Source organism: Procambarus clarkii, chromosome 69 (assembly GCF_040958095.1).
Source record: "Procambarus clarkii isolate CNS0578487 chromosome 69, FALCON_Pclarkii_2.0, whole genome shotgun sequence".
Classification (NCBI taxonomy): Eukaryota; Metazoa; Arthropoda; class Malacostraca; order Decapoda; family Cambaridae; genus Procambarus; species Procambarus clarkii.
In genome coordinates this window covers 5,522,175-5,534,674 of record NC_091218.1, presented here as the reverse complement: position 1 = coordinate 5,534,674, position 12,500 = coordinate 5,522,175, and the positions used below count along the sequence as shown (strand labels likewise).

The 12,500-nt window shown below is 52.8% G+C and overlaps 1 protein-coding gene across 1 annotated transcript in view; it reads left to right on the top strand.

Annotated features, from left to right (window-relative positions):
- The window catches only part of LOC138355793 (proline-rich proteoglycan 2-like), a 4,616-nt gene extending 881 nt beyond the window's left edge, over positions 1–3,735 (top strand). Inside the window, exons 2-3 of the mRNA XM_069311320.1 lie at positions 972–1,907; positions 3,627–3,735. Of these exons, the coding sequence (XP_069167421.1) occupies positions 972–1,907; positions 3,627–3,735 (1,045 nt within the window). The remainder of the gene's footprint in view (positions 1–971; positions 1,908–3,626) is intronic.
- The last annotated feature ends 8,765 nt before the right edge of the window (positions 3,736–12,500 follow it).

The following is a 12,500-nucleotide window of genomic DNA, read 5'->3' as shown; positions in this document are numbered from 1 at the left end:
GTTAGGATAGATTACGTTAGGTTGGGTTGGGTTAGGTTAGGATAGATTACGTTGGGTTGGGTTAGGTTAGGTTAGGTTACGTTAGGTTGGGTTAGGTTAAGTTTCTTTAATGTGTAGCGATGACGTAGAAGAGTACATATTTTTCCCTCAGGTCTCAGATCCTCGTCTTCCTGCTCGTGCGAGGACATCTGTAAACAAGACCACCTAATGAGTACACATGAACTGCCTGGGCGCGGGAAGTGTAAACAAGAGTGTGTGTGTTGAGGTGTATGGCGGGCTCTTGAGGGACAAGTAAACAAAACCACGTGTTCCAGAGTCCACAGATAACCAGAAATGTAAACAAAACCACGTGTTACGGGCGACGGGCCTCTCACAGCTGGGCTCAAATGTAAACACAAGAGACATGACGTTGAACAGTCCCCACTAAGCAAGCAGGTCAATTACCAAGTATTCGGCATAAGAGAACCTCGTGTTGATTGATTGATTGCTTCATTGATTGATTTCTTGATTGATTGATTGATTGATTGATTCTCAATTCTGCCTTTTGTATTATTATCAACTGGGGGGGGGGGGGTGTACTTAGCTGCGTTTTCTCTCAAACTCTCTCCTCCCCCCTCTTCTCTCATCTATTTTGACCTATCTCTTCCCCTTTCCTTCCCTTTCTCGTCTATCTTTCCCTATCTCCCGTTTTCCATCCCTCTCTCATCTATCTTTCAATATACTTCCCTCTCTTCCATTCCTCTCCCTCTCCACCGTTCTCTCTCCCCATACTCCCTCTCTCTAACATTGCTCGCTTTCTCCACACTCTCTCCCAATCACCCCCCCTCCCCTCCTCTCCACCGTTCTCTCTCCCCATACTCCCTCTCTCTAACATTGCTCGCTTTCTCCACACTCTCTCCCAATCACCCCCCCCCTCCTCCTCTCCTACCAGTTCTCGTTCCAGGGAACGACAAAGAATTTCTTCGTCTCAGGGAACGACAGAGAACGTCCTCGTCCCAGGGAACGACAAAGAACGTCCCCGTCCGAGGGAACGACAAAGAACGTCCTCGTCCCAGGGAACGACAGAGAACGCCCTCGTCCCAGGGAACGACAGAGAACGCCCTCGTCCCAGGGAACGACAAAGAACGCCCCCGTCCCAGGGAACGACAGAGAACGTCCCCGTCCCAGGGAACGACAAAGAACGCCCCCGTCCCAGGGAACGACAGAGAACGTCCCCGTCCCAGGGAACGACAAAGAACGCCCCCGTCCCAGGGAACGACAGAGAACGTCCCCGTCCCAGGGAACGACAGAGAACGTCCCCGTCCCAGGGAACGACAAAGAACGCCCCCGTCCCAGGGAACGACAGAGAACGCCCCCGTCCCAGGGAACGACAAAGAACGTCCTCGTCCCAGGGAACGACAGAGAACGCCCTCGTCCCAGGGAACGACAGAGAACGCCCTCGTCCCAGGGAACGACAAAGAACGCCCCCGTCCCAGGGAACGACAGAGAACGTCCCCGTCCCAGGGAACGACAAAGAACGCCCCCGTCCCAGGGAACGACAGAGAACGTCCCCGTCCCAGGGAACGACAAAGAACGCCCCCGTCCCAGGGAACGACAGAGAACGTCCCCGTCCCAGGGAACGACAGAGAACGTCCCCGTCCCAGGGAACGACAAAGAACGCCCCCGTCCCAGGGAACGACAGAGAACGCCCCCGTCCCAGGGAACGACAGAGAACGCCCCCGTCCCAGGGAACGACAAAGAACGCCCCCGTCCCAGGGAACGACAAAGAACGCCCCCGTCCCAGGGAATGACAGAGAACGCCCCCGTCCCAGGGAACGACAAAGAACGCCCCCGTCCCAGGGAATGACAAAGAACGCCCCCGTCCCAGGGAACGACAAAGAACGCCCCCCTCCCCCCCACACGGTAAAGTGAGCCCGCTGGAACAATTCAGCGCGTTCATTATGAGTTTGTAATTCCCCTGAGCTGTCCATCACCCTTAGCAGGTAACTGGTCAACAGCTGTGCGCGGGCGCGCGCGTATGCGCAGCGAGGTGGGGGGGCATACCGGGCGCGAGCGCAAGCTCCTGGACCCCCGTCGAGCTCAAGCTGTCTCTTGCGAGTGGAGGCGGCTTCCAACACTTCTACTTCTAGGTTTTTCCTTTGGATTTATTCAACAGTTTAAAAAGAGTTCCAAGGCGCTACTTTTTTTTTTTTTGAGATATATACAAGAGTTGTTACATTCTTGTACAGCCACTAGTACGCGTAGCGTTTCGGGCAAGTCCTTAATCCTATGGTCCCTGGAATACGATCCCCTGCCGCGAAGAATCGTTTTTTCATCCAAGTACACATTTTACTGTTGCGTTAAACAGAGGCTACAGTTAAGGAATTGCGCCCAGTAAATCCTCCCCGGCCAGGATACGAACCCATGACATAGCGCTCGCGGAACGCCAGGCGAGTGTCTTACCACTACACCACGGAGACTGCCAAGACTTGGCTGTTTATAGCAATAATATTCACGGGTTGTGATTTTTCGAAGCTCTTGAGTTGTTTAATGACTAAATCGCCATGATCGATTACAGATGTACTGGTTCCGTAAGTAGAGAGTAGATGGCAGCTCCACACCCAGATGAAGAAGGTAACAATAGGGGGGGGGGGGGGGGGGGGGGAGGGCAGGGATTAAGAAACACACCTTGAGACTGAGAGCGGTATAGAGTGACCAAATAGGATGACTTAGGAAGGAGATAAGACACGTTCACACGAACTATTAATTTAAGACATGATAGAAACTCAAAGATTTGAAAGTTGTCAAAACATACGAGCCACAGCTGAAAAGGGCGAGTACCAGGTGCTGAAACTCGACCCTGTAGACCAAACTAAGTTAGTACACATAAGCACATCAACCCCCCCCCCCTCTCTCTCTCTCTCCCCCACCTCTCACACACACACACACACAGTGATGTGGTGGAGGCTGACTCCATACACAGTTTCAAATGTAGATATGATAGAGCCCAATAGGCTCAGGAATCTGTTCACCTGTGAGAGGCGGGACCAAAGAGCCGAAGCTCAACCCTCGCAAGCACAATTAAGTATACACACACACACACACACACACACACACACACACACACACACACACACACACACACACACACACACACATTTGTCTATTTAACACAAGGGGCACACGCACTAGGGGACACAGGTGGAAACTGAGTGCCCAAATGAGCCACAGAGATATTTGAAAGAACTTTTTTAGTGTGAGAGTGGTTGACAAATGGAATGCATTAGGAAGTGATGTGGTGGAGGCTGACTCCATACACAGTTTCAAGTGTAGATATGATAGAGCCCAATAGGCTCAGGAATCTGTACACCTGTTGATTGACGGTTGAGAGGCGGGACCAAAGAGCCAGAGCTCAACCCCCGCAAACACAACTAGGTGAGTACAACTAGGTGAGTACACACACACACACACAACACAAGCACATGACTGGACACTTCAACCTTCTTCCAACACTGTTTACACACTCAGCTGATCCAGTGGGCATTGAGGTGTACCTTGAACCCCTTTAAGTCATACGTCGGGGCTGCCTCTTTGGCCGTGTCCACTTATACCGTGTCCAAACATGTGGGTTATTGTATAAATGTCAGTCTGTGTCTGTCTGTGTCTAATGCTCTGCCGCGAGCAAGACCTCATCAACCGCAGCAGCAGCAGCAGCAGCAGCAGCAGCAGCAGCTGTCTGCCAACATTCACTACTGATGAGTTTTGAATGCCACAGTTGTTTATTGAAAGGCTCAGTGAAAAAATAGGGTAATTTATCATATAACATATAGGGACTGGTATATGTGTGTGTTTACTCACCTAGTTGTGCTACTGGGGCTGGAGCTTCATCTCTTGGTTCCTGCCTCTCAATCTTCAATCGGTACTTTACAGTTTCTAGATTTTTTGAGCGGGGGTTTTGGGGGGGGGGGGAATTTGAAGTTGTGGATGGAATCTCACTCCTCCACTGCACTTCTGGTCAATTTGTAAGGTGACCGCAGAGACCTCTGGCGGTCACAAACAACTACACTAAAGTTCTCAGCAACGAGCGTATCTGTTGATGGTTAGTGTTGATCTCAGCTGTACAGGGCATGATATGCCACTCTCAGGAGGCGGGTACACGGCTCTCAGGAGGCGGGTACACGGCTCTCAGGAGGCGGGTACAGGGCATGATATGCCGCTCTCAGGAGGCGGGTACAGGGCATGATATGCCACTCTCAGGAGGCGGGTACACGGCTCTCAGGAGGCGGGTACACGGCTCTCAGGAGGCGGGTACACGGCTCTCAGGAGGCGGGTACACGGCTCTCAGGAGGCGGGTACACGGCTCTCAGGAGGCGGGTACACGGCTCTCAGGAGGCGGGTACAGGGCATGATATGCCGCTCTCAGGAGGCGGGTACAGGGCATGATATGTCACTCTCAGGAGGCGGGTACACGGCTCTCAGGAGGCGGGTACACGGCTCTCAGGAGGCGGGTACAGGGCATGATATGCCGCTCTCAGGAGGCGGGTACAGGGCATGATATGTCACTCTCAGGAGGCGGGTACACGGCTCTCAGGAGGCGGGTACACGGCTCTCAGGAGGCGGGTACACGGCTCTCAGGAGGCGGGTACAGGGCATGATATGCCGCTCTCAGGAGGCGGGTACAGGGCATGATATGCCACTCTCAGGAGGCGGGTACACGGCTCTCAGGAGGCGGGTACACGGCTCTCAGGAGGCGGGTACACGGCTCTCAGGAGGCGGGTACAGGGCATGATATGCCGCTCTCAGGAGGCGGGTACAGGGCATGATATGCCGCTCTCAGGAGGCGGGTACAGGGCATGATATGCCGCTCTCAGGAGGCGGGTACAGGGCATGATATGCCGCTCTCAGGAGGCGGGTACAGGGCATGATATGCCGCTCTCAGGAGGCGGGTACAGGGCATGATATGCCGCTCTCAGGAGGCGGGTACAGGGCATGATATGCCGCTCTCAGGAGGCGGGTACAGGGCATGATATGCCGCTCTCAGGAGGCGGGTACAGGGCATGATATGCCGCTCTCAGGAGGCGGGTACAGGGCATGATATGCCGCTCTCAGGAGGCGGGTACAGGGCATGATATGCCGCTCTCAGGAGGCGGGTACAGGGCATGATATGCCGCTCTCAGGAGGCGGGTACAGGGCATGATATGCCGCTCTCAGGAGGCGGGTACAGGGCATGATATGCCGCTCTCAGGAGGCGGGTACAGGGCATGATATGCCGCTCTCAGGAGGCGGGTACAGGGCATGATATGCCGCTCTCAGGAGGCGGGTACAGGGCATGATATGCCGCTCTCAGGAGGCGGGTACAGGGCATGATATGCCGCTCTCAGGAGGCGGGTACAGGGCATGATATGCCGCTCTCAGGAGGCGGGTACAGGGCATGATATGCCGCTCTCAGGAGGCGGGTACAGGGCATGATATGCCACTCTCAGGAGGCGGGTACAGGGCATGATATGCCGCTCTCAGGAGGTGGGTACAGGGCATGATATGCCGCTCTCAGGAGGCGGGTACAGGGCATGATATGCCGCTCTCAGGAGGCGGGTACAGGGCATGATATGCCGCTCTCAGGAGGCGGGTACAGGGCATGATATGCCGCTCTCAGGAGGCGGGTACACGGCTCTCAAAAGGCGGGTACACAGCCCTAGAACACAGTCAACAACAACCAACCAGACTAGGGTACGACTCTGAAAAACACACACACACACATCGTCGCTTCATGACTGGGGTGTTCCCCTCCCCCCCTCTTCTGCGCAGTGTTTGTAAACAAAGCCACGTGGCCTGTTTCCCGCAGTTTCCCATTATAGCGTGTGTCTGTGGGCCTGCCTCTCCTCACTCTCCCCCTTGTCCCCTCTCTCTTCCTCCCCTCATCCCTCATGTTCTGTCCTCCGGGATAGACAACGACACAAAAACTATTGTACTCCATCATTCTTTACAGCTGAAACTAGGCTTTTTAGAAGAGAAGTTGAATACAGTTTTTTACAGTTACAGAACGTGCATATCACGTACAGATAAACGAAAGTAGAGTCGAACGCACGTAAAGTCGAACGCACGTAGAGTCGAACGCACGTAAAGTCGAACGCACGTAAAGTCGAACGCACGTAGAGTCGAACGCATGTAGAGTCGAACGCACGTAAAGTCGAACGCACGTAAAGTCGAACGCACGTAAAGTCGAACGCACGTAAAGTCGAACGCACGTAAAGTCGAACGCACGTAAAGTCGAACGCTCGTACACAGCTGAGCGAAGATACCGACTTTTGTACAGCTTAAAATATCCAATAATTTACGACAAGAGGATGCAGACACAAGAGCGGAGCTCATTATATGCTAATTAATCCCACACGAGCACAGCCTCTAGTGGTCGGCAGGTACAAACAATAACACACTTACCCTCTCGTGCCCCCCCCCCCTGAACCAACACTACCACCACACACACACACACACACCCTACACACCTGCAAGACAGGATAACATCTGTAACATGTTATACAGCAAGCAACAGCTATTTTATTTGTAGATAAATGATTATATGAGCACCTTTAATTATATGATAAATTATATTATATGATTATATGATAGACAGGCGGGGGTAAGACGGGCATATATAGACAGGTAGAACGTTGCACCACTAGACAGACAGATATGGACAGGTTAGGAAGACAAACAAACAAATTTAAACAAACATTCTAAAACTCTATCCATCCACCTAAACTATCCGCACCAACCATAATCCAGCCATAACCTATCCACACTCATCCACCAACCCTCCCCCGTCCCCCCTTTCCCCCCCTCTACCTCCGTCAAGCCAGATCAGTACATAAAAAGATTAAGGCAGCTTAACTCTGGGATGGTTAGGCGTGGCTGCCCCTCGAATGATTATGTAATTATCTCACAGCTGTCAGTCGCCATAGGGAGGGGGGGAGGGGGGAGGGGGGAGGGGGGGAGGGGGGGAGGGGGAGGGGGAGGGGGGAGGGGGGAGAGAGGTAGAGTAGTGAGGGAGGAGGGGGGGGGAGGTTGCTAGGAGGAAGGTTCAAAAGCCTTAACTGTGTGTAGTGTATTGAGTATAAGTCTTACCTCACAAGCACTATACTATACATCACAATACACGCAAATACAACCCAACATAATACAACCCAACATAATACAACCCAACATAAAACAGTCAATACAATACATGATTTAGGACAACAGAACAAGCCACTCTCGGGTTCAACGAGAAAGGCTCAATAAATGATGTACAATGAGAGAGGTTCAAGGAGAAATGTTCAATAAAAGTACAATGAGAAACCGTCAATAAAAGATTCAATACAAAAGGTTCAATGTAAAAAGTTCAATAAGAGAGGTTCAGTGAGAAATGTTGAATCGGAGCGATGCAATGTGAATGTTTAATGCGTAAAGTTCCAACAAGAAAAGTTCAATACGAGAGGTTCAATGAGAAATGTTTAACAAGAGAGGCTCAATGTGAAAAGTTCAATAACAGAGGCTTAGTTAGAAAGGTTCAATAAAAGAGATTCATATGAACATAAGAACAAAGGTAACTGCAGAAGGCCTATTGGGCCACACGAGGCAGCTCCTATAACCACCCACTATAACCACCCAATCCCACTTTTAACATGTTCAACCTACGCTTGAAACAATCGAGGGACCCCACCTCCACCACGTTACGCGGTAATTGGTTCCACAAATCAACAACCCTGTTACTGAACCAGTATTTACCCAAGTGTTTCCTAAAATCTAACCTTATCCAATTTATATCCATTGTTTCGTGTTCTGTCTTGTGTTGATACTTTTAATACCCTATTGTTATGTCCCCTTTGTTATGTCCATTCATCCACTTGTAAACCTTTATCATGTCACCCCTAACTCTTCGCCTTTCCAATGAATGTAATTTAAGCTTTGTTAATCTTTCTTCATATGAAAGATTTCTAATTTGGGGAATTAACTTTGTCATCCTACGCTGGACACGTTCAAGTGAATTTATATCCATTCTATAGTACGGTGACCAAAACTGAACTCAACTAGAAAAGTTTATTAAGAGGTTGACTGAGAAAGCTAGGCTCAACGAGGTTCAATAAGAAAGGTTGAATGAGAAAGGTTCAATGCAAGTAGCTTTACCCAGGACCACAGGATCACAAGTCCAGCGTGCTGTCCGCTCGGCCGACCGGCTCCCCGGTCGTACATACATACGTACATCATACATACATACATATGTATATATGTATATATTCCATTCTCTTCTTCTCTCCAGTATATTACTTCCCCACATTTCTCCTCCTCACAAAACTTCCCCCACCACCCCCTCCTCCAGCTTCTCTCCCCCAAAACTCTCCCCCATCACCAACTATTCTCCCCCTCCCCCCAGCTCCTCCTACCCCTTCCCCCACGCTACAGAGGACACAGTCACCTACCGTGCATAATTCACCGTACCCCTGCCGCCAGCTGTGTACTGGTCAACCCGCATACATACTGAAAACTGCCGAGGGAGGGGGGGGGGGTTGAGGGGGTGGGAGGGAAGGGAGGGGTTAGAGGGGGGGAGGGAAGGTTGAGAGGGAGAGGGGGGGGGGTGGGGGGGAGGAAGAAACCTCTCTGAAGCTGCCAGTTAGCGTCTAAGATGATCACTCAGATTGACTGAATTAGACTTTTACCTCATTCAGCCTTTGACTTACAGTTCAGGCTAGAAGATGGGTTAGAAATTGTTGATGTTGTTGTATATAAAGTAATGACTAATTACTCCAGAGCTAATTGGTCATTAGGATTAATAGCTGATAATGTACAGCCAATACATCCTGGTGACTACGAGCCAATGGCTAATTAGGAGTACTAGGACACCTACCTAAGACTCCCAGACATAAGGGATTACAAGAGTGGCAGCTGATCTGTCCCAGCAGCCTGTGATGATCCTAGGATCAATCCCAGGAGCCCATCATAATCCCTGGCTCAGCCGGTAATCCATTTTTGCCCATCAGAACAAAATATAATGAAATACAATGTGATTTTGAAGGAAATTATTAGTATACTATTATTAGTATACTATTAGGGAGCCGGTCGGCAGAGCAGACAGCACACTGGACTTGTGATCCTGTGGTCCTGGGTTCGATCCGAGGCGCCGGCGAGAAACAACGGGCAGAGTTTCTTTCACCCTATGCCCCTGTTACCTAGCAGAAAAATAGGTACCTGGGTGTTAGTCAGCTGTCACGGGCTGCTTCTTGGGGGTGGAGGCCTGGTCGAGGACCGGGCCGCGGGGACACTAAAGCCCCGAAATCATCTCAAGATAACCTCAAGATAAGAAGTAAACAATAAACATTATCGAATGTTTGTTTTTTTCAAATTATAACTAAAAAAAAATGTTTTTATGTGTTACAGATGTTTTTGAAAATTAATTGCTTTTCATTTTTTCCCTCTGGGGAAAAAATGGCGTGGACCAATTTCAAATGGTTTGAAATTGACAACGAGGGCAGGAATGACCCCCAGGACCAACGAGACCAGGAATGACCCCCAGGACCAACGGGGGCAGGAATGACCCCCAGGACCAACGGGGGCAGGAATGACCCCCAGGACCAACGAGGGCAGGAATGACCCCCAGGACCAACGAGGGCAGGAATGACCCCCAGGACCAACGAGGGCAGGAATGACCCCCAGGACCAACGAGGCCAGGAATGACCCCCAGGACCAACAAGGCCAGGAATGACCCCCAGGTCCAACAAGGCCAGGAATGACCCCCAGGACCAACGGGGGCAGGAATGACCCCCCAGGACCAACGAGACCAGGAATGACCCCCCCAGGACCAACGAGACCAGGAATGACCCCCCAGGACCAACGAGACCAAGAATGACCCCCAGGACCAACGAGGCCAGGAATGACCCCCCAGGACCAACGAGACCAGAAATGACCCCCAGGACCAACGAGACCAGGAATGACCCCCCAGGACCAACGAGACCAGGAATGACCCCCAGGACCAACGAGACCAGGAATGACCCCCAGGACCAACGAGACCAGGAATGACCCCCAGGACCAACAAAGCCAGGAATGACCCCCCAGGACCAACGAGACCAGGAATGACCCCCAGGACCAACGAGACCAGGAATGACCCCCAGGACCAACGAGACCAGGAATGACCCCCCAGGACCAACGAGACCAGGAATGACCCCCCAGGACCAACGAGACCAGGAATGACCCCCAGGACCAACGAGACCAGGAATGACCCCCAGGACCAACGAGGCCAGGAATGACCCCAGGACCAACGAGACCAGGAATGACCCCCCAGGACCAACGAGACCAGGAATGACCCCCCAGGACCAACGAGACCAGGAATGACCCCCAGGACCAACGAGACCAGGAATGACCCCCAGGACCAACGAGACCAGGAATGACCCCCAGGACCAACGAGGCCAGGAATGACCCCCAGGACCAACAAGGCCAGGAATGACCCCCAGGACCAACAAGGCCAGGAATGACCCCCCAGGACCAACGAGACCAGGAATGACCCACCCAGGACCAACGAGACCAGGAATGACCCCCCAGGACGAACGAGACCAAGAATGACCCCCAGGACCAACGAGGCCAGGAATGACCCCCCAGGACCAACGAGACCAGGAATGACCCCCAGGACCAACGAGACCAGGAATGACCCCCAGGACCAACGAGACCAGGAATGACCCCCAGGATCAACGAGACCAGGAATGACCCCCAGGACCAACGAGACCAGGAATGACCCCCAGGACCAACGAGACCAGGAATGACCCCCAGGACCAACGAGACCAGGAATGACCCCCAGGACCAACGAGACCAGGAATGACCCCCAGGACCAACGAGACCAGGAATGACCCCCCAGGACCAACGAGACCAGGAATGACCCCCAGGACCAACAAGGCCAGGAATGACCCCCAGGACCAACGAGACCAGGAATGACCCCCAGGACCAACGAGACCAGGAATGACCCCCAAGACCAACGAGACCAGGAATGACCCCCAGGACCAACGAGACCAGGAATGACCCCCAGGACCAACGAGACCAGGAATGACCCCCAGGACCAACGAGACCAGGAATGACCCCCAGGACCAACGAGACCAGGAATGACCCCCAGGACCAACGAGACCAGGAATGACCCCCAGGACCAACGAGACCAGGAATGACCCCCAAGACCAACGAGACCAGGAATGACCCCCAGGACCAACGAGACCAGGAATGACCCCCAGGACCAACGAGACCAGGAATGACCCCCAGGACCAACGAGACCAGGAATGACCCCCAGGACCAACGAGACCAGGAATGACCCCCAAGACCAACGAGACCAGGAATGACCCCCAGGACCAACGAGACCAGGAATGACCCCCAGGACCAACGAGACCAGGAATGACCCCCAGGACCAACGAGACCAGGAATGACCCCCAGGACCAACGAGACCAGGAATGACCCCCAGGACCAACGAGACCAGGAATGACCCCCAGGACCAACGAGACCAGGAATGACCCCCAAGACCAACGAGACCAGGAATGACCCCCAGGACCAACGAGACCAGGAATGACCCCCAGGACCAACGAGACCAGGAATGACCCCCAGGACCAACGAGACCAGGAATGACCCCCAGGACCAACGAGACCAGGAATGACCCCCAGGACCAACGAGACCAGGAATGACCCCCAGGACCAACAAGGCCAGGAATGACCCCCAGGACCAACGAGACCAGGAATGACCCCCCAGGACCAACGAGATCAGGAATGACCCCCCCAGGACCAACGAGACCAGGAATGACCCCCCAGGACCAACGAGACCAGGAATGACCCCCCAGGACCAACGAGACCAGGAATGACCCCCAGGACCAACGAGACCAGGAATGACCCCCAGGACCAACGAGACCAGGAATGACCCCCAGGACCAACGAGACCAGGAATGACCCCCAGGACCAACGAGACCAGGAATGACCCCCCAGGACCAACGAGACCAGGAATGACCCAAAGGACCAAAAGAAGAAATCAGATGTCCAACTTTAAGCGCCAGGCAGCAGCGGCGCCAGTTGAATGACCTCCCTGTAACCCCATCACCTTTGACCTACCCAAACATGTGGGAAGGGGGGTGAAAGAGGGAGGGGGGGGGGGAAGAGGGGTTCAGGGGTATTTCCTCCCCCCCTCCCCTTCCCCTTCCCCCCCGCGCCACATCAACCCAAGTTGAGTGCAGACAATCCTATTACGGTTATAATTTCATCATTGTAATTGTCTACTATTAAACGTAGCAATGTAAAGACTGTCATCAATATATATACCGGTTCGCTGAGGGTTGTTAGTTGCTGGGACACGCTAGGCAGTGTTACTCCTAGCTGACCGTCAACACTGTGTTGCTGGGACACGCTAGGCAGTGTTACTCCTAGCTGACCGTCAACACTGTTGCTGGGACACGCTAGGCAGTGTTACTCCTAGCTGACCGTCAACACTGTGTTGCTGGGACACGCTAGGCAGTGTTACTCCTAGCTGACCGTC